The 25,432-nt window shown below is 45.3% G+C and overlaps 3 protein-coding genes across 5 annotated transcripts in view; 1 reads left to right on the plus strand and 2 right to left on the minus strand.

Moving 5' to 3' along the window:
• Positions 1-16: 16 nt before the first annotated feature.
• dync2i2 (dynein 2 intermediate chain 2) lies at positions 17-3,818 on the minus strand. Of its 2 annotated transcripts, XM_079289597.1 has the most exons (9): positions 3,634-3,818; positions 2,961-3,221; positions 2,765-2,874; positions 2,418-2,575; positions 1,699-1,808; positions 1,292-1,462; positions 814-1,046; positions 551-708; positions 17-289 (listed from the first exon to the last, which is right to left on the minus strand). In XM_079289597.1, exons 1-9 carry the CDS (start codon positions 3,709-3,711, stop codon positions 51-53), a joined length of 1,518 nt encoding a protein of 505 aa, XP_079145723.1. In that variant the 5' UTR covers positions 3,712-3,818; the 3' UTR covers positions 17-50. The 2 variants fall into 2 exon arrangements, with proteins under 2 accessions (XP_079145723.1, XP_079145722.1); XM_079289596.1 differs by having other exon boundaries at positions 2,418-2,874.
• Positions 3,819-9,340: 5,522 nt separating this feature from the next.
• Positions 9,341-13,838, minus strand: setb (SET nuclear proto-oncogene b). Of its 2 annotated transcripts, none has more exons than XM_079289187.1 (8): positions 13,630-13,838; positions 12,124-12,181; positions 11,896-12,038; positions 11,668-11,765; positions 11,478-11,591; positions 11,144-11,314; positions 10,335-10,469; positions 9,341-10,254 (listed from the first exon to the last, which is right to left on the minus strand). In XM_079289187.1, exons 1-8 carry the CDS (start codon positions 13,688-13,690, stop codon positions 10,234-10,236), a joined length of 801 nt encoding a protein of 266 aa, XP_079145313.1. In that variant the 5' UTR covers positions 13,691-13,838; the 3' UTR covers positions 9,341-10,233. The 2 variants fall into 2 exon arrangements, with proteins under 2 accessions (XP_079145313.1, XP_079145312.1); XM_079289186.1 differs by having other exon boundaries at positions 11,668-11,771.
• Positions 13,839-17,677: 3,839 nt separating this feature from the next.
• The window catches only part of pkn3 (protein kinase N3), a 39,538-nt gene continuing 31,783 nt past the window's right edge, over positions 17,678-25,432 (plus strand). Inside the window, exons 1-2 of the mRNA XM_079289464.1 lie at positions 17,678-17,935; positions 19,360-19,532. Of these exons, the coding sequence (XP_079145590.1) occupies positions 17,908-17,935; positions 19,360-19,532 (201 nt within the window). The 5' untranslated portion in view covers positions 17,678-17,907. The remainder of the gene's footprint in view (positions 17,936-19,359; positions 19,533-25,432) is intronic.

Raw genomic sequence — 25,432 nt, forward strand, 5'->3', positions numbered from 1 at the left:
CACAGAGTAGTGCTTTGCAGCAGTCTTCAGCTGTCCCATGTCAAGCCGTCTCATTCTGCCACCTGATTGGCTATCTGCTCCAGCTGGCTGCTCTCTCTGGGGCTCTGCTCCGTCAAATCGTGGCTCAGCCGCCAAACGCAGACCGTCCCATTAGTTTTCCCCAATGCCAAGAGGTGTGGGTTGTGACTGTTGAAGGCCAAACACGTTGCAGCTTGGCCCGCACCGCCCTGCTCCATGGTGGCCGCTGGCCTCAGGGACCTGCTGCCCAGGTCGAATATCTGCACCTCACCTGAGACAAGCAGTGCACAAGTCAACAAGGATACAAATGTCTGGAGTACTGTTGCTTCATCCAACCGTATATCGGTTTAAGACATGTCATGTGGAGGTTTCATCAAGACCTGACGAGTGACCTTTAAGGTTGAGTGTGAGATGGAATGATGCATGGCTCCGACTTCAATTTGATCATGGAGAACCAGTCTGCTTCCTGCTCTGAATGACATGCTAACCCAGCTGTTATTCATATCACGCACACTGAATGTTCATGCTGTACCTTGTCCGGTGGCTGCTGCAAACACCAGTGGTCTGGTTGGAGACCACTGCACCTGAAACACGTAGGAGTCTGAGACCCTGAGCGAGAGCAGCGGGTTGGCCTGCAGCAGAGAGTGGACGTGGGCCAGACCATCAGTCCCTGCACTCACAAACAGGTTCCTGCAGACAACAGCAGACCCACATCAGGACAACGTCACTGGTGAATCATCTGAACTAATTGCTGATCACTTCTGAAATGATTTGTTCAATGAGCGGAGCTGTGACCTGTGGAAAGGGGAGCAGTGTATGGAGTGCACGGGGCCGCTGCAGGGCCTGAACAGGAAGACCGCCGGGGCTCTCAGTGTCACATTGTGGCCTTCAGAGGGTGCAGCAGCTGGCGTCTGGGAGGAGAAGGAGCATCTGAGCAGCAGGCCGCCCTCTGAGCCCACCAAGAAGGTGTCTGGGTCCCAGGGGGACAGAGCCAGGGAGGTGACCCCCACAGTGCTGCTGCCTCGGGCCTACGGGCAACACACAACCACATGTGCGTTACCATTCTACTGTATGTGTATGTGTCATGCTTTAACGTTCCACTTTCATGAAAGCTGTAAGATTGAATCTGGACTCCGCAGCAGTGATACCGTATGGTGGGTCTCATCTGTCCATCTCACCGATGCCCCTGTTTCAGGAGGTGCACGCTGTGGTTTGATTTATTCTGACACTAGAAGAGTTCAGGTTCAGTGTTTCTCCTCATCCTGAGGCTCACCTTGAAGCTGGTGTTGCTGCTGTGGGGAACCTGCTGTCTCACTAAGGCGTAGCCAGCATGCAGGACAAAGCTGCCCCGGTCTGAGTCCACCGTCCACAGCAGCACCCGGCCTCCTGAACAAGCACTGAGCACCCCAAACTCTCCTTTCTTCTGCAGGGGCACCCAGGCGACCTACACAGACACACCTTTTAATTCAAATATCAGTTTACAGTATGGCTCTCTTTGTAGTTTTGGACTGAAGCTGATACTTCCAGATTTATTCTTGCAACTTTGCTAAAGCCTCTCAAAATGAAGTAGAGGACACTAAAGAGCTTTCATGTGATGTCTATGATCAGAGTCCAGTGGTGGACTCACTGATGGATGAGAGCAGAGCTCCAATAGAAACCAAACTTATTGTGTCTACTCACTTGATAGACGGGCTCTCTGTGGCTGTCTGCTGACATCCCAGTTTGGACCAGCACAGGGTCCTGAGTCCGACTGGTATCCCAGACCACCACCTCTCCACTGTAAAGACCTCCTGCAGCACAAAAGCACACAGAATCTACAATGAGCTGAGTAAACAACTGTGTGATCGCACAGACAAACATACCTCAGTGAAAAGAATGAAAGGACAACTTTACCAATCATTCATTCTGCTGTCTGCACGGCTCAGTCATTTTTAAAACGGGCACGCCGCTAGAATGAATATACCGGTACTAAACACGGTTACTTCTACTCTGCTTGTTCTGTGGCTCTGAAGTCTGAACTTGTCCTGCGTTACAATCAATCTCAATACATTTACCAGGCAGGGGGTAATAATGCAAGATGCTTTAGAGTTGCATTATGGGAACTCAAGAACCTGGTGTTTTTGGAAGAATATGAAAAAGCCCAACAGGAACGTAAGAAATAAATTAAGTCCAGCTTGCTTTGTACCGCTCTGTTTGGATTCATAGAGCCAGGATCCGACTGTTGGAAGGTTTACTTCTGGCCTCAGTTGGTACAGACCGTCTAGTGAGGATCAGGTCGCCAGCTGAACAGCATGTTTTTGTTGAAAACACATTCGTTGAGCTAATTGTGTCTGAGATGACCTGCGTCAGTAACAGTGTGTGATCAGCTCATGACGTAAAAGCCCAGACTGGGACAGTACCTGCTATGAGGGCGGGCTGGTTGGGATGACAGCACAGAGCGGTGACTGCAGCGGGAACATCTATGACCAGGTCCGCTTCTTTGGGATTCAGAGTGCGACGGTCCAGGTTCCACGTACAAACACACGACCTCTCAGTACTCCAGTCGCCATCGTCAATCCTGCCCACCAAAAACATGTATATATCATATGTACATATATATATATATGTATGTATGTATGTATGTATGTATACATACATACATACATATATACACACACACATACATATATACACACACAGTGAGTGTGTGTGGGTGTGTGTGTAAGTAAATAGAGAGATGGATAGATTAGGTGAAACGCTGACATACCGACCGTAGGCACATGCAATAACTGAACCTGTACAACTCCAGGACACGCTGGTTACATGAAGACCTCGCTCTTGTGCACTGGCATGTTGAAGGCAATGGCGGCAGGAAACCTGCAAACATGAACACAAAAGAAATATTTCAACATCAAGTCATCAGGAGCAACTACAGACTTTCAGGTTGTCTTTTGGCTACTTACTCGCTGATTCTGATCTTCCCAGTTCACCTGGAACTCATCAAAGGCGTGACTCCTGGCATTTCTGACCAACTCTCTGATGACCGTGTCCTCAACCCGCTGCAGGAAGTCCTTCAGGCCGGGCGGCTCCAGCTGGTCATGGCTTTGCTGGAGGAGCTGCTCTTTGGCCTGATACTGTGGGTCTGTTTGGGCACAGCTGATGGTAGCCCACCGGGTCTGGACCTCTGCCTCAGCACTGTGCACCGCTCTGGTCTGGCAGCCTCTCTGAATACCAGCAAATAAAGGCCTTTCTATTTTGGGATGCACTTCAATCATACTGTAACTGCAATCACAACTGTGAGTTCTAAAATGATTTTGACTAAAGGAGGTGCAATACTGATGCATTGTGTTGTTAAACCCGAATTGTAAGTTTTAGGTGAGTGTAACTGTGTAAAATGTGTTTGTGTATTATCCTTAAACAAATCTGTGGTTTACAAGTATTCTCATACTCAAATAGTCTTGGTCTAAAGCAGCAGATTGTTTAATGCTGTGTTCAATTTTCCTTGTGGTTGTTATATTTCCGAGCAACACCTGAACGTCACATGTGTCCGCTAATGCTGTGCAACCTTGTTTCTGTAATACATGAAATATTCGGTAACTACAGATATCAAGTGCGTTATGATTGATAGGAACATACCGACTCCTGCTCCGCCTGCTGAGATCTCCTCCACAGAGAGCAGACGCTCACGGGGTCCATGGCTTCGTCAGTAAACATGCTCGTGATAGGGATGTAAATACAAGTTAACTACGGTACCTTAAATAGGTTTAACAGAATATTAGATCGGTCCGCTACCGTTAGCTCGGTCAGCTAGCTGTTTTCCTGGTCACGCTGGGGCCATTTTCCTCAACGCCAGCGTCACCTTGGTTACGTAGATAAATAAATAAGTCAAGAGAAAAATCCACTTCCGCATTCTTTCTGCGTCTCTTTTTCGGTTTTACGGCGGGTGGCAACCAGAATTAGTTCCACTATGTTGGAGTGTGAACTAGACTTTTCCATCCCCTTTCCCAAACAAACAGACGAACGAAAGAAAACACAACAAAAAACTTAATTTTTTTTTCAAATATTGGAATATTCTCCCTAACGCGATATCAAATACATGTCTTATTTCCTGAAGGTTTCTTGTTCTCGTACTTTGCATTGTACAATTACATGCTCTGTTTATTCCTCTTCCTGACATTGTTCATCCTGTGTGATGTTTACTTATGAAGCGCAGTGTTTTATTACCTCTAGGCAGGCACGTGCACAGATAGACCCCTAGTGGTGCTCAAGCACCTGCCCTTTTGCCCTGGATGAGAAAAGTGCCCTTTCTGCTGGTGCCCAATTTTTTATAAATATAATAAAATAAAAATTACTTTTTCTGTCATCAATTCCCCCCAAATGTGTTTCGATATCTGACGGGGCATTTATTTGAGTTCTTGTGAGAATTTCGCCCCGACATGCACCGCGGCGCCCACAAGCCTCCCACGCGCCCCTCCCTCCCTCCCTCCCTCCTCCTCCTCCTCCTTCACTTACTGCCTACTGCGCGTGCAGTGCTGAGCGTCAGGCTAAACGGCTGAAGCCAACTTCTTCTCTGACCCGGAGCATCAGACAGACAGGTAATGACAGTGCAATACCCCGACGTTGTTTGGTGATAAATTAACAACAACAATTAGCGCCGCTGAAAACATTACGTCGCAACTGGTCCGACGTTTGCTAAAAAACAAACAAAAAAACCCCTCACGAAATCCATGATTTAAAAGCCTTTAAAAATTTAAAAGATGTCCTCCTCTCGGATAGTTGGGATGTCCTCCTCTCGGATAGTTGGGATGTCCTCCTCTCGGATAGTTAGGGTGTCCTCCTCTCGGATAGTTGGGGTGTCCTCCTCTCGGATAGTTGGGATGTCCTCTCGGATAGTTGGGATGTCCTCCTCTCGGATTGTTGGGATGTCCTCCTCTCGGATAGTTGGGGTGTCCTCCTCTCGGACAGTTGGGATGTCCTCCTCTCGGGATAGTTTGGGTGTCCTCTCGGATAGTTGGGGTGTCCTCCTCTCGGATAGTTGGGGTGTCCTCCTCTCGGATAGTTGGGATGTCCTCTCGGATAGTTGGGATGTCCTCCTCTCGGATAGTTGGGATGTCCTCCTCTCGGATAGTTGGGGTGTCCTCCTCTCGGGATAGTTGGGGTGTCCTCCTCTCGGATAGTTGGGATGTCCTCCTCTCGGATAGTTGGGGTGTCCTCCTCTCGGGATAGTTGGGATGTCCTCCTCTCGGATAGTTGGGATGTCCTCCTCTCGGATAGTTGGGGTGTCCTCCTCTCGGGATAGTTGGGGTGTCCTCCTCTCGGATAGTTGGGATGTCCTCCTCTCGGATAGTTGGGGTGTCCTCCTCTCGGATAGTTGGGGTGTCCTCCTCTCGGATAGTTGGGATGTCCTCCTCTCGGATAGTTGGGGTGTCCTCCTCTCGGGATAGTTGGGGTGTCCTCCTCTCGGATAGTTGGGATGTCCTCCTCTCGGATAGTTGGGATGTCCTCCTCTCGGATAGTTGGGATGTCCTCCTCTCGGATAGTTGGGATGTCCTCCTCTCGGATAGTTGGGATGTCCTCCTCTCGGATAGTTGGGATGTCCTCCTCTCGGATAGTTGGGATGTCCTCCTCTCGGATAGTTGGGATGTCCTCCTCTCGGATAGTTGGGATGTCCTCCTCTCGGATAGTTGGGATGTCCTCCTCTCGGATAGTTGAGATGTCCTCCTCTCGGATAGTTGGGATGTCCTCCTCTCGGATAGTTGGGATGTCCTCCTCTCGGATAGTTGGGATGTCCTCCTCTCGGATAGTTGGGGTGTCCTCCTCTCGGGATAGTTGGGGTGTCCTCCTCTCGGATAGTTGGGATGTCCTCCTCTCGGATAGTTGGGGTGTCCTCCTCTCGGGATAGTTGGGATGTCCTCCTCTCGGATAGTTGGGATGTCCTCCTCTCGGATAGTTGGGGTGTCCTCCTCTCGGGATAGTTGGGGTGTCCTCCTCTCGGATAGTTGGGATGTCCTCCTCTCGGATAGTTGGGGTGTCCTCCTCTCGGATAGTTGGGGTGTCCTCCTCTCGGATAGTTGGGATGTCCTCCTCTCGGATAGTTGGGGTGTCCTCCTCTCGGGATAGTTGGGGTGTCCTCCTCTCGGATAGTTGGGATGTCCTCCTCTCGGATAGTTGGGATGTCCTCCTCTCGGATAGTTGGGATGTCCTCCTCTCGGATAGTTGGGATGTCCTCCTCTCGGATAGTTGGGATGTCCTCCTCTCGGATAGTTGGGATGTCCTCCTCTCGGATAGTTGGGGTGTCCTCCTCTCGGATAGTTGGGATGTCCTCCTCTCGGATAGTTGGGGTGTCCTCCTCTCGGATAGTTGGGGTGTCCTCCTCTCGGATAGTTGGGGTGTCCTCCTCTCGGATAGTTGGGATGTCCTCCTCTCGGATAGTTGGGGTGTCCTCCTCTCGGGATAGTTGGGGTGTCCTCCTCTCGGATAGTTGGGATGTCCTCCTCTCGGATAGTTGGGATGTCCTCCTCTCGGATAGTTGGGATGTCCTCCTCTCGGATAGTTGGGATGTCCTCCTCTCGGATAGTTGGGATGTCCTCCTCTCGGATAGTTGGGATGTCCTCCTCTCGGATAGTTGGGATGTCCTCCTCTCGGATAGTTGGGATGTCCTCCTCTCGGATAGTTGGGATGTCCTCCTCTCGGATAGTTGGGATGTCCTCCTCTCGGATAGTTGAGATGTCCTCCTCTCGGATAGTTGGGGTGTCCTCCTCTCGGATAGTTGGGATGTCCTCCTCTCGGATAGTTGGGATGTCCTCCTCTCGGATAGTTGGGATGTCCTCCTCTCGGATAGTTGGGATGTCCTCCTCTCGGATAGTTGGGATGTCCTCCTCTCGGATAGTTGGGATGTCCTCCTCTCGGATAGTTGGGATGTCCTCCTCTCGGATAGTTGGGGTGTCCTCCTCTCGGATAGTTGGGGTGTCCTCCTCTCGGATAGTTGGGGTGTCCTCCTCTCGGATAGTTGGGGTGTCCTCCTCTCGGATAGTTGGGATGTCCTCCTCTCGGATAGTTGGGATGTCCTCCTCTCGGATAGTTGAGATGTCCTCCTCTCGGATAGTTGGGGTGTCCTCCTCTCGGATAGTTGGGATGTCCTCCTCTCGGATAGTTGGGATGTCCTCCTCTCGGATAGTTGGGATGTCCTCCTCTCGGATAGTTGGGATGTCCTCCTCTCGGATAGTTGGGATGTCCTCCTCTCGGATAGTTGAGATGTCCTCCTCTCGGATAGTTGGGGTGTCCTCCTCTCGGATAGTTGGGATGTCCTCCTCTCGGATAGTTGGGATGTCCTCCTCTCGGATAGTTGGGATGTCCTCCTCTCGGATAGTTGGGATGTCCTCCTCTCGGATAGTTGGGGTGTCCTCCTCTCGGATAGTTGGGATGTCCTCCTCTCGGATAGTTGGGATGTCCTCCTCTCGGATAGTTGGGATGTCCTCCTCTCGGATAGTTGGGATGTCCTCCTCTCGGATAGTTGGGGTGTCCTCCTCTCGGATAGTTGGGGTGTCCTCCTCTCGGATAGTTGGGGTGTCCTCCTCTCGGATAGTTGGGGTGTCCTCCTCTCGGATAGTTGGGATGTCCTCCTCTCGGATAGTTGGGATGTCCTCCTCTCGGATAGTTGAGATGTCCTCCTCTCGGATAGTTGGGGTGTCCTCCTCTCGGATAGTTGGGATGTCCTCCTCTCGGATAGTTGGGATGTCCTCCTCTCGGATAGTTGGGATGTCCTCCTCTCGGATAGTTGGGATGTCCTCCTCTCGGATAGTTGGGATGTCCTCCTCTCGGATAGTTGGGATGTCCTCCTCTCGGATAGTTGGGATGTCCTCCTCTCGGATAGTTGGGATGTCCTCCTCTCGGATAGTTGGGATGTCCTCCTTCGGGTAAAATCTTATGAATCTGCATTTGTTCCAGAATATAAAAATGGATTGACGCATATGGAAACAGCCAGGGTGGTGTAACTGGTAACGGTACTGTTTGTATCTTCTCTCACAACATGGGAGAAGTAGCTGATCAAGATCTTCAGAATGATCTTGAAGACTTTTCCCAGTAGTTCATCATTAACTGTAGAAGCATTTCACCCACCTCAACCTGAAGAGCAGACACAGGGGACGTTCTGAGAGCACCACTACAAAGTGTCAGAGCTTGAGGCTGCACCTCCAACTCACTGCACACTGCAGTAAAGCCCTCTGACAAATCCACTGGTTTATAAAGCCACTGAGAAAAGCAGTTTCATTGTTCACTTTTTACATGTGATACGGAATTATAACAAAATATGATACCAATAACATTTACTCCCGTGTAGAACTCTAGGTTTTGACGGTGGAGCTCGCAGGCCCTTCTGCACATGAAGGCGCTACACAAAGGTGAAAGGTCGAGTGTGTGGTGGTGGCTGACTGACAAATGCATTGAAAGAAAGGGGGGCGGGGCTGGTCAAAGGAGGTTTAAATACTTACCTTTTAGGGCCTCAAATTGTTTGTAGTAGTTTACACAAACAATAAAACAAGTTAATTTATTGAATCACGATGCAAATATAAACAAATGAACTACCAGCAAGCACGCTACTGCAAAATCAAGTGTAGCTACTCGTTTAAATACATGCTGTTATGGGGAATTATGTGATCGACCATGAAGAGAACATGAGATGTTGGTAAGTCAGACCGTGTAGGTAGTTTCCTCTAACACCCCCTTATGTGTGTCAGTGTTCCTGTTTTGCGGACCGGTAGCATCTACTTACATAATGACATACAGTAGTATCACTTATTGTTCTTCAGCCCAATCAACCTTTGAATCCATAAACCTGCCGGTCCAGCAATTAGTTTCCCGTTCTTAACACGAGGACCTCAAAGCAGAATTACAACATCCTGTTCATCAGTCTGCTTTATTTTATTGCTCTCATGGTGTTCAGTTATTGGTGTGGTCATCCCGTCTGGTCTGTTTTGAGTAGACCCTGAAGAGAAGGTAGGCGGTAACTCAAAGTATGAATACCAACAACGTACCCTGACAATATGATGAACATTAAGCCCAAAGACGGAACACCACCAGTTCATTTGGGGCTTTAGTAAAAAGGTTAAAGCTGTGTCATGTGTTTAAATACATCGCTCCTATATTTTAAAAGGAGAGCAATATTCTTTTGAAAGCCGAGTCAGCACAAACCGATCATTTTTAAACCCACCATATTCTAACTCCACATATCCACAATGCATGTCTGTTCCATCATTGGTCTCTAAATACATTCTTGTAGAAAGTGTAATCTGCGGTGTAACTTCTGGGCCTAATGTAATAATCAAACTACTCCAAACATCATGTACACATTTATTTATTGTAACAAAGCAACTGGTACACTAGATTTAATGTGAACAGGAGAACCACTGCAGACTCCACACAAACCTTTTCTCTCCCATCTCTAAACGTCAGCTCAAGCTCAAAATTAGATATTTTAGGTTGTTTCTATAAAAACAAATGTTTCTTTTTTTTTTTAAATTTACATTTCAAACCTTGTGTGTGTGGAAAAAACAATGTCAGAAGAATTAATTTAACAGAAGTCCAAATTCAGTGTGAAAGCCCCCCCCACCCCCCATTAAAGTGTGTACAATGAGCAACTGTCTTACCGAGACACACGTAGAACCCAAAACATTCACAACAGTTGAAGGAACAAGCTGGTGCTTTCAATCAGTTCAAGTCACAAAGGGAAATGCAACTTGTGATCAGCCACAGCATCCCCACCATACTAGAGCTGTGCACACATCTGTCCGTAGATGTGGTGGCTCAGGATGCTCTGACTATCACTGCACATGGCTTCATCTTTACCAACTCACAACACAAACGCTCTATTTTACACAGAACTTGCTATGGTACGTATTTCAAATGTACGTAGGACGACGTGCAGAATGCTACAGTTGTTTATGTCTTTGGGAGATGAAGACCAACAATGATGGGTGAGACTTCGGAGCCCCCCCCCCCCTACACCCAATGTAGACCTGCTGTGTGTGGAGCTAGTCTGTAGACATGGCGCTATGGACGGGTGCCTGCAGAGGAAGAGGACGGACGGGCTGACAACACACAGGGAAAAATATGTTTTTGTTTTGTTTTTCACAACACCCCCCCCCCCCCACACACACACAACAAAACAAACAAAACATTTTGCTCCTGTGGGATGCAGGATGATCGCACCACAGGACTGGGAGGTGTTGGCTGAAGGCTTTAGTCATCCTCAGCATCCTCCTGAAAGAAGGAAGCGGTGTTACACTGGTTCCTCCTCCATCACTGCAGTCAGCTGTTAAACATGTCTACAGTATCCGTACCTCTCCATCTTCTCCATCACCATCCTCCTCATCGTCGTCTTCACCTTCCTCTTCCTCCCCCTCGTCAATATCTTCCAGACCCTCCTCTTCATCGTCGTCATCGTCATCACCTTCCTCGTCCTCCATGTCAGGGACCTTGGGATGATGCAGACATTAACACTTGGTCCTGGCTTAGAAGCTGTGCAGTATTAGCCTCAGCTACCAAACATGTGATGACGGTTCTTTAGATGTGGCTCTGTCATATGTAGAGCGTAATGAAGTGTATGAATGCATCCTTCTGTGACCAGCCAGGCTCCTCATGGTGTGGAACGGGGTTCAGATGATATCAGATACTCTGATGTCCTGTAGACACAACATGACGACTAGAAATGTGAAAAGCTCCAGAGAGCTGTTACGTCAACCGTGACTTACGGTAAGAGTTCTGATCTTTGAAAGGTTCATTTGAAGTTTCATGTAAAAACAACAAACCAAATATGTATTATTTATGTCACATGACCCCACGGTGTCCCGCCCACCTGGAGGGGCAGCATCAGCCCAGTGTGGCGCTCCCCTGACCCTGAACTCATAGCGGAATACTTACAATTTCAAGTGTTTACTCACAATCATGCCAACAAAAGAATAAACTACGTGTCACTGTGATAACGCCCCAGAGCTGTAAACCCAGCTGTTTGATGTCTGATGGGCCTTCAAACGTATGGATCTGGACTTCATCCCGTCACCATGTCACCGGTACCTCAAGCACCGCGCCCCGCCCTGTGTCTGAAGGCTCCGTAGACTAGAGGAGAGCACGGTGACGGGCCGAAGCCTACCAAGTAATACTGCAGCGGATTAGGCCAGATGTCGTCCTTGATCACTTCTCCCAGCTCGTCGGCTCCTGCGTCGGAGTGATCGGTGAACCAGGTGAAGAAGCTCTCTGGCTCCTCGTGCTGCCTCTTCTTCCCCGCTTTGTTTGGTGTCTGGCCCGTACGCTTCGTCAGGTCCTGGGGGGCGGATCAGGATTCAATGTTATAATATTGAAGAGAGAATAATAATTTAACCATTGTCAAGTCTGCCACTGAGGTGAAATAATTATTAATTACATTTGTTGTAGTGATAAATAAAGAAATAAGATCACAATCAGGTCAAAGACAAATGCAAACAAACCTTTCCAGCCTTCCATTTGATTTCAGTTGATTTGGACACTGGATCTCCGCTCTCGTTCACATTAAACTCTTTGGAGAGGGCTTTGTTCTCAAAGTACGGGTTCTCGTCAAAGTACTACAGGAAAGAAAACACATCTGTATCAGTGTATGCCATTTAGAACGACAACTACAAAGTGAAGCTGACAACTCACAAAATCTATTCTATATCCAGACTTGATGTCCTCAAACTCCGTGACCTCCACCCGCGACAAGTAGTGAAGTGCTTCCTCGTCATCCTCGCCCAGGAGAGCTGAAACTAGAGGCACAGACACATCAAAGCATCGTGGAACACATTGCACAATGGTCACGTACGCCAGCGATGATCATCGTCGAGTCACCATGTGTACAAACAGATGAAATGATAACAGAATAGAGTTTACCTTGTGGATGGTTGACAAATGTTGTGACCCAGAAGTTGGGGATTTTGGCTATGAGTTCTGATCGTTTCTGGAAGAAGGGCTGGCGTAATTTGTTGTACTTCTGCTCTACTTTTAAAATTTCTTCACTGGCCTGTTCATTCAGTCTGTAGAGAAAAATAACTCATGTTAATAAGAGAACTTTCTCCGGGCGTCCATCTTTCACTACATATAAGCAAGAGTCACACTCACCTATCAATTTCATTCTGTACTTCGTCGATGTGTTCAATTGCTTCCTGTTGCTCTTTTTCTGAAAGTAAAAAGAACACTTTTAACTTCAGGCTTTGGACTAAAAAAAAGGTACATGTCATGCAAAGTCATTGAACATTCCCATGACATGTTACAACATGTCAAATCAGCGCAGCTACATTGGATCTGTTCAGCCTGAAACATCAGGTATCAGTAGGGTTATTACATCAGTAGGCGCAGTAAGTTAAACCTTCCTCTGGCAAACAAAACTCCATGAGATGAAATACACAAACGTCACTATGTGAGAGGACCTAAAGCTACTTGGTTCAATAATAAGCGATGAGACACTTCACTCACTGTGCATGTACACGATCATCAGATCTGCATCTGATCAGTTTCATTTAGTCACAACTTCACTGTCACAGCAGCCAGACCTCAACTTTACTTTGTGAAAAAACGCCTTTCTTTGCTTAAACAAGTCGTAAATAGAACATTGAAAAAAGGACAATAAAATAATAAAACAGAAAAAAGTTGAAGGTGATTAATAAATGATTGATATTCTCGATGTGAACCTACTGCAGATTTAAAAAAGGATGTTGTTGATTTCAGCAGAAAGATTCTCGATCAGTACTCCATTGCATGCAGAGTGTGTAAATAACGCGGGACTCCAGCTGTGGAGCGTGTGAGTGTGTGTGTGAGAGAGAGCGAGAGACCCTTGCCTCCAGAGCTTCCTGTTGCTGCTAAAGGCAGCCTGGTTTAATGCGAGGCTAAGCGGCGTCTCGCTACTAAACGCTGTCTGCTTCGCATTGCTGTTATCACGCTGCGAGCTCCACCAAAGACTCCCTGAGCATGCGGGAGGAATAACAACATTCCGCACAGCACCTAACAGCGACCTGCCAGCCGCCGCACAGAAGAAGAAGCGCTTGTTGACGTTTTGCTCCGCGGCCGAGCTCGGAAGCATGGTCCGGTCAACTGAACCGCTCACGTTAACGCCATCGGTGTTCGGCTCATCTTGGCCGATTGAAAACGGCATAACGTTAACGTCATGTGAATGTTGCACTCGCTAATAATGTTGGCAAACAATCGCTATAGAAGTTCAAGATGCAAACCAGTACGAGGAGGCGCATAGCTGCACACGGTTCCAGCAACACCTCCCGACAACAAACCCCCGAACAGTATGTGCATGCACAATAAACGCACATCGCGCTAAATGCAGCTTATGCAATGCAAGTACCGGCCTTCTTCATGGGAACTAACGTTAGTTGCTAATGCCTAGCTAACCTCTCACGCTGGCTAAATAGTTAGCCTATGATAGCATGCTACCTTACATTACAGTCCTGCGCAACATTCCGCCTGTGTAACGTTATGTGTCGGAAAGCTAAATTAAGCCGTTCGTCCATAAATGTATGCATTCAACTCAACAAAACAAAACTACACTAAAAATAACAAAATTACGAAAAACAAATGAAAATGGCGTTGTACAGGATAACCGCCATTCCTTCACGTTACCAGAGGTCTCGTCCGCTCCATCGTGATTGGAATTCTCCTTTCTGTTGACTTTCGCCGACATGGTTATCGTTTGTCGTGACACCTTTGACCAGATGTATATTCCAAGTGGTTTATAACTCTTCTCTGGAGGATAAAAGTTACTTCCACCTTACATAGAGTGCGCGTATTGGAGCCCACGATAGGGAGGGATGAGCGCAGCTTCGCACGCTTGTTTCTCTCTGTGGCGCTCGGTCGGTGAACGCGTGAATAGCGCTCTACTGCCTCCTGCTGGCTGGAGTGCGACACGACATCTTAAAGCAACAGGCAGTGCATTCAATTCAAATCTGTTGGTGTCCAATGGACGCGTTAGTTCACTTTGTCCGTCCATCCACGTGAACTACATGTTCAGCCAGCTAAACTTACTCTGGATAACAATTTGAAAGCTCTCTGTCAATGTGCTATTTTTTAAAAACAACTTTCATCAATTCTTCCATTTTCTAGTATTGCATTTTCGGTGCAGGAGCTATTCAACTACTTTTCAGAATCAAAATCAGTTTTAATGTAAGTGTGAGCACATACAAGGAATTTGACTTTGGTATTTAGTTGCCCTCAATATTTCCTTCATGTAGTTACATGCATGGCTGAAAACAGGGACAACAAAGCTGAACAAAGGTAAACGTTAACACAGCCAGCAGCTCCTCACAGCTCCAAACACATCTGCGTACTTTTTCAAATAGGCATTGTTTGGATAAACTAATCATATATTAGACATCTAAATGGTTAATGCTTTATGACAATGCTTTTTGGGCAATGATAAAGCTCGTGACGCAATGATGAAGCGCCCTAGTTTAGGTGAAAGAGTCCAGGGTGGAGGGTAGGTTGGCACCAAGCACCAGCAGCTTCTGAGGTAGGTTGAAGTTCCTCTGCTGGATGTTGTCTGTTGGAAGTCCACTTGAGGTCCCGGTATGGTGGATCCCATGAACCTGAAGGCTTTCACAGCACTGTGTTGTTCAGGGTGGTGGTGGTACACTGTCATTCAACAGTTTTAAGAATGTTCAGCTCCAGGTTGTTCTGACCACCAGGATGGATGTGATTTCTATGCGGTAGTTTGAGATCCTGACAGGTGGGGCTGGGACAGGCAGCTGGGTGAGTTTGGTGCGCAGGATGTCTGGGATGATGTACAGGATGTATGGGTGTTAAACGCCGAGCTGAAGTCCACAAACAGGATTCTTGCTAATGTCCATGCAGATTCCAGGTGTTGCAGGATATAGTGCAATCCCATAATGACTGCCTCAACACTGACCTGTTTGACCAGTAGACATACTACAGGGGGTCCAGCGGGAGTCCTGTGATGTCCTTCAGGCGGGTCAACAGTCTTTTAATGCATTTTAGAGACAGCGAGATCCTTCTTGTGGCGCTGGCACCTCTGTGGCACTCAGCGGCAAGCATCAGTCAGGTGCCACAACTGTGGCAGGCGAGCGGTACTAGTTCGGGACCCGCGAAGAAGCATCCGAGCTGAGCGGCGGAGCCACATTTCCTGAGAACACCCCACAGGTCAGCTTCCGTAAATTAGTTTTATGATTTTAGTTGAGTCACTGGAGCCCCCGTTCTCTGTATGCATCCTTACAGTAACCACGTTGTACTTTTTTGTTTCCCATTCATTTTATTGAAGGATCATTTTGCTGGTTTTGCAACAAAAGGGAACATAATACACTCCGTGATACGATCTAACGTGACATATGATCCATTGCAGTTTCCATAAAAGCATATCACATCGAAAATAAACCTTTGTGAGCACACACATGTTAAATATGGATTTAATGGTTCTCAGATTGCCACTTATTAACTACCTTATATCAAGTCATCAACAACACGCAGCATATTGAAATCATTGAATGGGCTTTCCTTTTCTCGAAAGAGGAGATTGTGTTTGGTTTCATTAATGATTGAAGAACTATCAGTTGAGTAAGCCCAGCATGAGAGGAGACCACAGGCTACGTGAACGCATCATGTGTTTACCTCTGCAGGTGCATTGAATACTCGCATGTGATTGGTTCTTGCAGCGTTTCTGTCATATCGACTGCCAACCAATCCATCCGCCGTCGACTGACGTCAGCTTTGCGTCGAGCCCTAGTTTAAGTCAATTCAAACTTGTATTGAGATGTTTCCATGATGAGCAGGAGGAGCTACGCCCCGATGGAGCCCGGGAACAGCCGTAGCAGACGCTGAAGGCTACAGCCACCGGCAGGTTACCGAGGCTCATTGTACCGTTTCACTCCGGCCCAAAGAACCGGACGCTGACGGCCACCATGTCAGCTTTAACACCTCAGGTAAAATGAATGCCACAGCTTGCGTAGTTTGTCAAATGAAGTGACGTTATCATGGAGACATTAGGGCAACATTACGCCTGCTAGTACGAGCCGAAGTTAAGTTCTGACTCAAGGTGCTACTCTGACAGACATGCGCACTGGTATTTCCTGTTGGTCTTGTTTGCCTCTCCTCATAGTTCCTCTTGTCTTTGTGGTTATCATGTACATTGCTTACCTCTAACTAGTGTTTCACTGTAGCTCACTGTTTAACAGTCTTTATTAAGAAGAGGGAAGATGGTGGAGGAGCTCAGCTGTCTGCTTGACATGAGCCTTCTTCCAGTCAGCAGAGTGACGCTGTGATTTGACTAACATGCTTTATTTCAATAAAGGTTGGGTTACACTTTGAATACTGAATTAGTTGTTCTTGGTAAAAGAAGATGAACTGCTGAGGAGTTTGAGTATAATTCAACATCGTATGAAAACAAGAAATCATTTTGTAATTTTACAAATAAATATAACAAGTGTAATTTCCATAGGGTCAGCCTATTTCATATGAATACACGTAGGTATACGTGCCATCGATTGGGCACTATGATGTTGATTGTGTTTGCATAGCAGCAGACTTCAGGAGAAGGTGCAGGACTTGTTCTGTTTGGCAGGAGGAGTGTCCTTTAGGAGACAATGGGACTAGAAGGATACCGGAAAGCCCCAGCACCTCCGCGCTCTGCTCGGCCTACAGCAGGTGCTAGGAGCAGAGGTTTGATGCTTTAATAGTGAGTGTAGTTGAATCGTTTCTTTAGGTAACGCTTATGGAATGAAACATGTGGGGTAGATGCCTTAAAACTCATCTAATCCATCTTAAACAAATCAACAATATCCCCATAACATCTTTCAACCTTTGTTGATTGTTCATCGTTTCTTTTCATTTAAATGAGTCTTCTTATTGCTTACAATAACAAGAGCATGATTACAATTAGTGCTGTTATTTATTGATATTTCTTTGAATACTTTTGTAATACAAAAACCATGTCCCTGAATATCTCGACAACGGTTCATCAGATCACCCTTGGTGGGTGTATTGCTGGCCACCCAAAGTGTCAAATATGGTGCTATTTGGACACAACACCTTCAATATGAAGACACTTTGAATAAACTGCACACAGTGCTCTGTGCAGCAGGGGGCAGAGCTTCAGGGCTCCAGCATGTCATCCTTTGGTTTAGCAAAACTGAACTCAAGATGTCCCTTTGGACTCTCTTAATCTGTGATTTTTCATTTAAGACGAAATGACTTAAGAAAAACAGACTTACGTATGTAAACAGACTTACGTATGTAATTGTTAATGAAAACGAGAATAAGTTTCAGTTCCAATCTTGACACAGCGCCGGATGTCCTGACTGGCTGGGCTGCCACTGGAGTAGACCGCTAAGCAGACGTGTGTCCACAAGAGGGAGGCGTTGTTTCGCTGATGGGTTTAGTGGAGCAGTTTGCAAACTACTTTAATTTCAGCTCCTGAAATGCATATGTATTCATACATCTTGTTTAAGGAGCGTGTTCCATAAAACAACCAGAGAGACGTGTGTGGCAGCTCGACCCTATTATCAGTGATAGTAGCATGTGTTTTAGAAACAATATAGACAGCTGGCCACATTTCTTCATGATATGTAATATAAAACGTGATCATAACGAGATGTGAATATGAAGCGCAGCGATCAGACATTGAAGCAGCTGTGGTGTGTCCTTCAGAGTGGCAGCCTGCAGGGTCTGGATGAGGATATTCTGGACCCAGAGTTTCAGCAGCGCTTGGAAGATGCCCGTACTCTGCTTAGGCAGGAGATCCAGCGCGAGCTGAAGATCAAGGAGGCTGCTGAGAGGCTTCGGCGGGCCGTCACCAATCGCAAGAACGCTGCCGATGTGGAGGACCAGCTCAAAGCCTCGAGCCGCAAGCTGGAGAAGCTGCACTGGGACCTGCAGGAGCTTAATGCCAGGTCCATGGCCACCGAGAAGGACTGCACCACAGGTAACTGAAAGACATCATTTGCTGGAATGCATTTTGATCAACGGCAACTTGTACTTCTCATCCCTTCAGTCGGTCCTTTTGTCCAACACTTTGAACTCCAGACTTGACAACTAGTGCCGCCATCCGGTCTAAATTTCCTCTTGACCAATTGTGACTGTGCCTAGACTCCTCTGATGTTCTCTGAAAAAACAGGTGACCGTAGATCATCTGAGTCACTTTCAACCAAAAGATCAAAACCTCTAACACAAATTCCTTGATTATTAGGTCTCTGCTGTTTATAAACCAGGTTTCTCTCCAATTTATTGGTTTTTGTATTAATAAAGTATTCAAAGAAATAATCAGAAAAATAATAAATAACAGCACTAATTGTAATCATGCTCTTGTTATTGTTAGCAATAAGAAGACTCATTTAAATGACATGAAACGATGAACAATAAACAAAGGTTGAAAGATGTTATGAGGATATTGTTGATTTGTTTAAGATGGATTAGATGAGCTTTAAGGCATCTACCCCACATGTTTCATTGCATAAGCGTTACCTAAAGAAACGATTCAACTACACTCACTGTTAAAGCATCAAACCTCTGCTCCTAGCACCTGCTGTAGGCCGATGTGGTGTTTTGAAAACAGATGGGCACATTTCTATTCATTGAGAGGTGGATGTTTAAATTTGAAGGATGAACTCCCCAGAGGATGAACCCTGTCTGGGTTGGACACTCCAGGAGCTTCTTCTGTAGACGGCCGCGGAGGGAAGCCACTTTGGGCTGCATGTTTATTGTCACGCTTTAGACCTTTAGCTGGACATTTACCAAAGGCTTTCAGGCATAAATGAAATCTTTATTTATTGCTATTAAGAGGGACAAGTTAAAGGAGGAGGGAATGGAAATGCTGCACTGGATTGAACAGCATTGACTGATCACAGCAGAGGAACAGTGAGACAGAGCTCTGATAGTTGAGACAATGAAAGTACTTCAGTGACAGCAGCAAGGAACAGTCCAGCAAACTGTAAAATACAAAAAAGTCTATGCATTTAAATGTTTTACAAAAAATCTTGCACATGGAGTTTTCAAAAGTCAATTGCGTTGAGCTGATGCCATCAGGACATATGCAGCCTTTCTCTGGAACACTTGAACCAATAGTCCAAACTCAGCAGCAGGAACTCTTCCTTTTGCACTCCATTGCTTTCCAGATGTATGGAACATGTCAAAACAGGCATCTGGTCTTATTGAGCTGCACTTTATGAAAATCAGCAGCTGGACTCATTTGCATATGAGGACTTTGTAAATACCCAGCTACATTCACATAATGCAGTCAAGCAAACTCATGGATGCCCTCTGAGTCACTGAAGTCCTAGAACCCTCTCAAATGAAAGGATAGTTCCCCAGACTCCTGAAGCCTGACCCACCATGCTTATTATGATGCAGGCTTCTTGGAGGAGGAGGAGGACAACCTATCAGCAGAGTCGTGTCCGTGGGAAGAGGACGCCTCACCAGTGGCCAGTCGGGTCAGAACCCTGAAGAAACAGCTCACCATGGAAACCAAAGTCAAACAGGGTGCTGAGAACATGATCCAGACTTACAGCAACAGCTCAGTCAAGGTGCAGTGCAGTATGACACACACACACACACACACACACACACACACACACACACACACAGCTGGTCAGTTTGCTGATGGAGATGGTTGTCTTCCATGGCCTGGCTGGAGCAGGGAGGTGACACTGACTCCCGTGGTACATGCTGACAGCAGCAGAAAGCATGTGTGATGTGTGAGACAGGACAGAGGAGTGAACGGGAGGACAGGGCTGGTCCACTGTTCCAGCATGGTTTAGCATCCTGGGGTACTTGCTATTCATTTCTTCTTTTCATCCTCTTATTTATTTTTTCAATGTGTTTTAAATGTTGTAAATATCTTCTGCTAAACTCTTATGAAATAGGGTAGTGTTGTGAACTAGAAAATGCATTTCCTGCTGAAAATGCGTTGGAATGCTGAAAGCTGAAATGAATCTCAAAAACATTGCTGAAAATAGATATCCAATTTTTTAAAAATTGCAAAAAGTTGAAAGATTACAAATATGAAGTCATATGACCCCTCTCCTGAAAGAGCTGAACATTTTGATATTCGAACGGTTTCTGTAGCTTAAAAGAATTCCAGCGGTAGTGATATTTGTTGTAGAAGTTGTAGTAGAAGTATTATTAGCAGTATAAGTATTAGTAGCATTTGAATAAGTACTAGCTGTAGCAGTAGTGATATTTGTAGTAGTAGTAGAAGTTGTAGTCAAAGTATTAGTAATTAGAAGAAGTAGTAGTATCAGTAGTCGTAGTAATAGCTGTAGTAGTGGTCGTAGTATTTAATATAACAGTAGTAGTAGTATAATAAGTCGTAGTAGTAATTGTAAAGTCAGTTTTTGAAGTAGCAGTAGTAGTAGTACTAGTAGCAGTCGTACTAATAGCTGTAGTAGTATTAGTACTGGTAGTAGCAGGAATAGCAGTATTAGCAGTTGTGGTATAAGTCATAATAGTAGTGGTAGTAATAGCAGTAGTGGTAGTAATAATATTTATGGTAGCAGTAATAGCAGTAGTAGTAATAGTAGCAACAGCAAAAGATGAAGTAGTAGTAGTAGTAATACTAGAAATATTAGCAGCAGTAGTAGTAGTTGTCGCAGTATTAGTTAGAGCATTCATTATTTCAACAAAAAAGCCTAATTTTGAGCTAAACGTTTAAATACAGTGAATCCATGAGGCTTTTATTTTGAAAGGGTGGGACTGGGTGGGGGAGGGAGGGAGGGGGAGAGGAGACATAATCATCTCTTCCGCTTTTAAGAAGGATGGTATTCATTTTAACAAGCTGGGTAGCCGCCTGCTAGTGGCTAATTTACAGCATGCTGTTCACTCCCATTCACATGATTGACTGTTTACACCTGGATCCCCTGTCCGCTGTCACTCTTCCTCTACGATCATTCATCAGCCGCATTCATCCCCTACAAGCAACACCAGCTCCCCCTGGCGGCATGGAGGGTTTCCAGCCTCTAACGTAACTTCCACTCCACGACCCATGAACATTCCCGTGAGAATCACAGACTCGCGCTCACGCCCTAGTTATGGTCGGGTACGAGGTGCTGCACGAGTGATCCGTCATGTTGCACATACCCCCAAAGCTTCCTGTGCTGATGACGACACAGTGTCTTCCCCCATCAAAATGTGTCTGATCAATGCACGCTCTATAACAAACAAGGCTCACATTTTAAATGACTTGTTCAAAAGTCATAATTTGGCTCTTTTATTTCTGACCGAGACCTGGCAACGGAATATGGAATGCATCCATTTCAATGAACTCTGCCCTGTGGACTGTTCTTATGTTGGGACACCGCGTCTGACAGGCCGCGGTGGAGGCCTCGCCGTGGTCTGGAAGAATCAGTTTTCCTGCCACTTGGGGAGCACAGAATCCTATGTTACTTTTGAACTACAGCTGACTAAAGTGGGCCGGCTAAAGCCGTTTTACTGTTTTTTAATTTACCGACCTCCAGGTCCTGCAGGTCAGTTTTTATCAGAATTCACAGACTTTTTGACCTCTATTATCAAGCTAGACAAAGTGCTTCTGGTTGGTGATTTTAATCTGCATGTCAATGATACCACAGACTGTATTGCTACTGAGTTTCTCAATATTACTGAATCTTTTAATTTCACGCAACATGTTTCTGGCGCCACTTCCTGATCTATTTTAATGATAAGGTAACAGGTATTAGGTCTGGCATTCGGCCTGGGATCTGTTCGGCTACTTGTAGCTCCTCGCAATCTCCTGCTGTTATGGGCTCTTTCCAGCCTATCAGCCTTCAAGACCTGATGGACTTAATTACCAAAACAAAGCCATCAACTTGCCCTCTGGATATAATTCCATCCTCTCTATTTAAGAACGTTCTGCTAACTATTGGCCCTGCAGTAACATCTATTGTCAATTCCTCATTGTCTACAGGAATTGTCCCTTCCTATTTCAAACATGCCACTATCCAGCCCATATTAAAGAAACCTAACTTAGATCCAGCTTTGCCCATGAACTACAGGCCCATATCAAAACTGCCTTTCCTGTCCAAAATTTTGGAGAAAGTGGTGGCCAAACAACTTACTGCTGCACTGGAGAGGCACAATATGTACGACAAGTTCCAGTCTTGGTTTCGTCAGCAACACTCTACTGAAACCGCTCTCCTGAGGGTTTCAAATGGCATTCTCATGTGTGCTGATGCAGGTGACTGCTCTGTGCTAGTTCTTCTGGATCTCAGTTCTGCATTTGACACTGTAGACCATGACATCCTGACTAAGAGGCTTCGTGATTGGGTGGGCATATCTGGCATAGCGTTAGACTGGTTTACATCTTACCTCAGTGACAGAAGTTTCAATGTCTCTGTGGGTGATTTTGTGTCTGTTACCTCTCCACTTTCTTGTGGTGTACCGCAGGGCTCGGTTCTGGGGCCTTTGTTATTTTCCCTTTATCTGTTACCTTTGGGACCGATCATAAAAAGCTATAATGTGTCCTATCACTTATATGCAGACGACATCCAACTTCATCTGTCATTTAAACCCAGCGAGGCATTCACATTAACTCGGCTCCTGGACTGTGTCAATGCCATCAGAGACTGGACGGCAGAAAACTGCTTGCAACTCAATGACTCTAAGACGGAGGTCCTAGTTATTGCTCCAGAGGAGATTGTCCCCATGATCAGGCAGATTATTAGTCCTCTCTCCTCTGCTTCCCATTGCAACCTGCGCAATCTTGGGATTTTCTTTGATCGCTCCATGTCGTTTGACCCTCATGTTAAGCAGCTGTCCAGGTCATGTTTCTTCCATCTAAGAAATATCAGTAAACTGAGATCTGTATTATCAACACCTGAATTAGAAATGATCATACACACATTTATCTCTTCACGCATTGACTACTGCAACTCACTTTTCACATCACTCAGTGCATCTGCTCTTAACCGTCTGCAGGTCATCCAAAATGCTGCCGCCAGATTACTCACCAGGACAAATCGACGGTCTCACATCACCCCCGTACTCCGATCTCTCCACTGGCTTCCTGTAGCATCTCGGATACACTTCAAAATTCTCACCATCACTTACAGAGCACTTCACGGTCAGGCTCCGACTTATGTAGCTGATCTACTTCGCCCCTATTCACCCGCCCGCACTCTCAGGTCAAATGCTCTAGGTCTTCTGTCAGTCCCACGCACACGATTTAAGACCCGTGGTGACCGAGCCTTTGAGGCAGTGGCCCTGAGGCTCTGGAATGCTCTGCCTGCAACTCTGCGCCTCGCAGATACTGTGGATACTTTTAAAAGCCAGCTAAAAACCCACCTGTTTAGGCTGGCGTTTGTGTAAAAGTAAACCCATGTCCTAGACCTGCTCTTAAAATATGTTTTACATTTTTATTTTATTTTTATTTTATTTTTATTTTATTCTTTAACATTTTTTATTCACTCTGTGTAGATAATTTATTGACCCTAGGGTCACATTGTGTTTTTTATGCTTTTAAATGTCTGCTCTGTTAAGCACTTTGTGATAGTACTGTCTGTGAAAAGCGCTATATAAATAAAATTCATTCATTCATTCATTCATTCATAATGTTTGACACACACAAACAGAGGTTATTAAATGACAGGCTTCATCACAAGCAGTTCAGTTAGAATTCACTCTCTGGGGCTTTTATTTTGAAATGGGGTGTGGGGGAGAAGGGGAGAGGAGACAGAATCATAATGTTGGATAAACACAAACCGGTTATTAAATGACAGGCTCATCACAAGCATTTCAGTTAGGATTCATTCTGTGGGGCTTTTATTTTAAAATGGCGTGTGTGTGTGGGGGGGGGGGGGGTGGAGGAGGGGGGAAAGATATAGAAATGGGGTACCGTGTACTGTGGAAGATGTTTTTGAAGCAAAATTTAATATTGGTCTCTATGGAGCAGAAAGTCTGTTTTCCTCTCAATTAACGGCTTCCGTGTCAAATGTGGAAATCTGTGGGATTCCACAATCATTTTTCTACGACGAGGACAATATTAGCTACTTTTACATCCAGAAATTATGCGTGAAGATTGTGGACACAGTGGCAAAACACAAATGTTTTTTTCACAAGAATCTCAAGCTGCTCTTCACTCTAGCGGTGACATCACGCACTCTAAGCTGTGCAATACACACCCATTATAAAGTCAGAAAAGGGCTGAAAAATCATAAAAGTTCAAAAAGTTTAAAAGATATCGGAAAGCTGAATTACGCGGCAACATTTGAAAGTTGAAATGGTGTCTGTAGCTGAAAGTATGAGGAAGTTGAAGGATTTGAAAATTGAAGAAGTTTAAGAGGATTTGAAAATCTTCTCCATAGAAACCCATTCAAAAAAAAGTTGCAAAAAGCTTAATAATTCAAAAAGTTTAAAGGTTAGAAATATGAAGAGATATAGCAGAGATGAGCTGAAGGAGCTGAACATTTTGATAGTTGAACGGTTTCTGTAGCTTAAAAAATGAAGAAGAAGAAGAGTTTAAAAAAAAGGGTGACGGAAGAAATAGTGGAACTAGAAAATGCATTTCCTGCTAAAAATGCGTTGGAATGCTGAAAGCTGAAATTAATTGTGAAAAAATAGCTGAAAATTAAGAAATGGGAGACTCTGTCTGAAAAATGTTGAAGCCCGAAAGCATTTAAACTGCACTGCTGAAAAACCTTCTTGTTGAAATGTCCAGCTATGGTATCTGTAGCTGAAAGTATGAGGAGGAAAAAGAAGGCTTTGAAAGTTGAAGTATAACAGGATTTGAAGATTTTCTCCATAGAGATCCCATTCAAAAGAAAATTGCAAAAAGCTTAATTCAAAAAGTTTAAAGATTACAAATATGAAAAGTCAAAACACCCCTCTCCTGAAAGAGCTGAACATTTTGATATTTGAACAATTTCTGTAGCTTAAACTAATTTCAGAAGTAGTGATATTTGTAGTAATAGCAGTAGAAGTTGTAGTTGAAGTAGAAGTATTATTAGTAGTAGAAGTATTAGTGGCATTAGAATAAGTAGTAGTAGTAGTAGCAGTAGTGATATTTGTAATAGTAGTAGTAGAAGTCGTAGTTGTAGTGAAAGTATCATTAGTAGTAGAAGTATTAGTATATAGAAGAAGTAGTAGCCTAGTATTAGTAGTAGTAGTAGTAATAGTTGTAGTAGTGGTCGTAGTATTTAATATAACAGCAGTAGTAGTAGTAGTAGTAGTAATGGCAGTATTTGAAGTAGCAGTCGTAGTAGTACTAGTAGCAGTCGTACTAATAGCTGTAGTAGTATTAGTACTGGTAGTAGCATGAATAGCAGTAGTAGCAGTTGTAGTATAAGTAATAGTAGTAGTGGTAGTAATAGCAGTAGTGGTAGTAATAATATTGATGATAGCAGTAATAGCACTAGTAATAGTAGCAACAGCAAAAGTTGGAGTAGAAGTAGTATCAGCAGTAGTAGTAGTAGTAATACTTGAAATATTAGCAGCA

This window comes from Melanostigma gelatinosum (genome assembly GCF_949748355.1).
Source record: "Melanostigma gelatinosum genome assembly, chromosome: 18".
Taxonomy (NCBI): domain Eukaryota; kingdom Metazoa; phylum Chordata; class Actinopteri; order Perciformes; family Zoarcidae; genus Melanostigma; species Melanostigma gelatinosum.

Bases quoted from the DNA above. Each gene is read 5' to 3' on its own strand.
- dync2i2 (XM_079289596.1), bottom strand. From the start codon at position 3,711: ATGTTTACTGACGAAGCCATGGACCCCGTGAGCGTCTGCTCTCTGTGG. The intron at 2,875-2,960 runs GTAAGTAGCCAA...TCATGTTTGCAG, and splicing joins GGGAAGATCAGAATCAGCGA to GTTTCCTGCCGCCATTGCCT. The intron at 1,463-1,698 runs GTGAGTAGACAC...GTGTCTGTGTAG, and splicing joins ACAGAGAGCCCGTCTATCAA to GTCGCCTGGGTGCCCCTGCA.
- setb (XM_079289186.1), bottom strand. From the start codon at position 13,690: ATGTCGGCGAAAGTCAACAGAAAGGAGAATTCCAATCACGATGGAGCG. The intron at 12,182-13,629 runs GTAACGTGAAGG...TTTTACTTTCAG, and splicing joins TGGAGCGGACGAGACCTCTG to AAAAAGAGCAACAGGAAGCA. The intron at 12,039-12,123 runs GTGAGTGTGACT...TTTTCTCTACAG, and splicing joins GTACAGAATGAAATTGATAG to ACTGAATGAACAGGCCAGTG.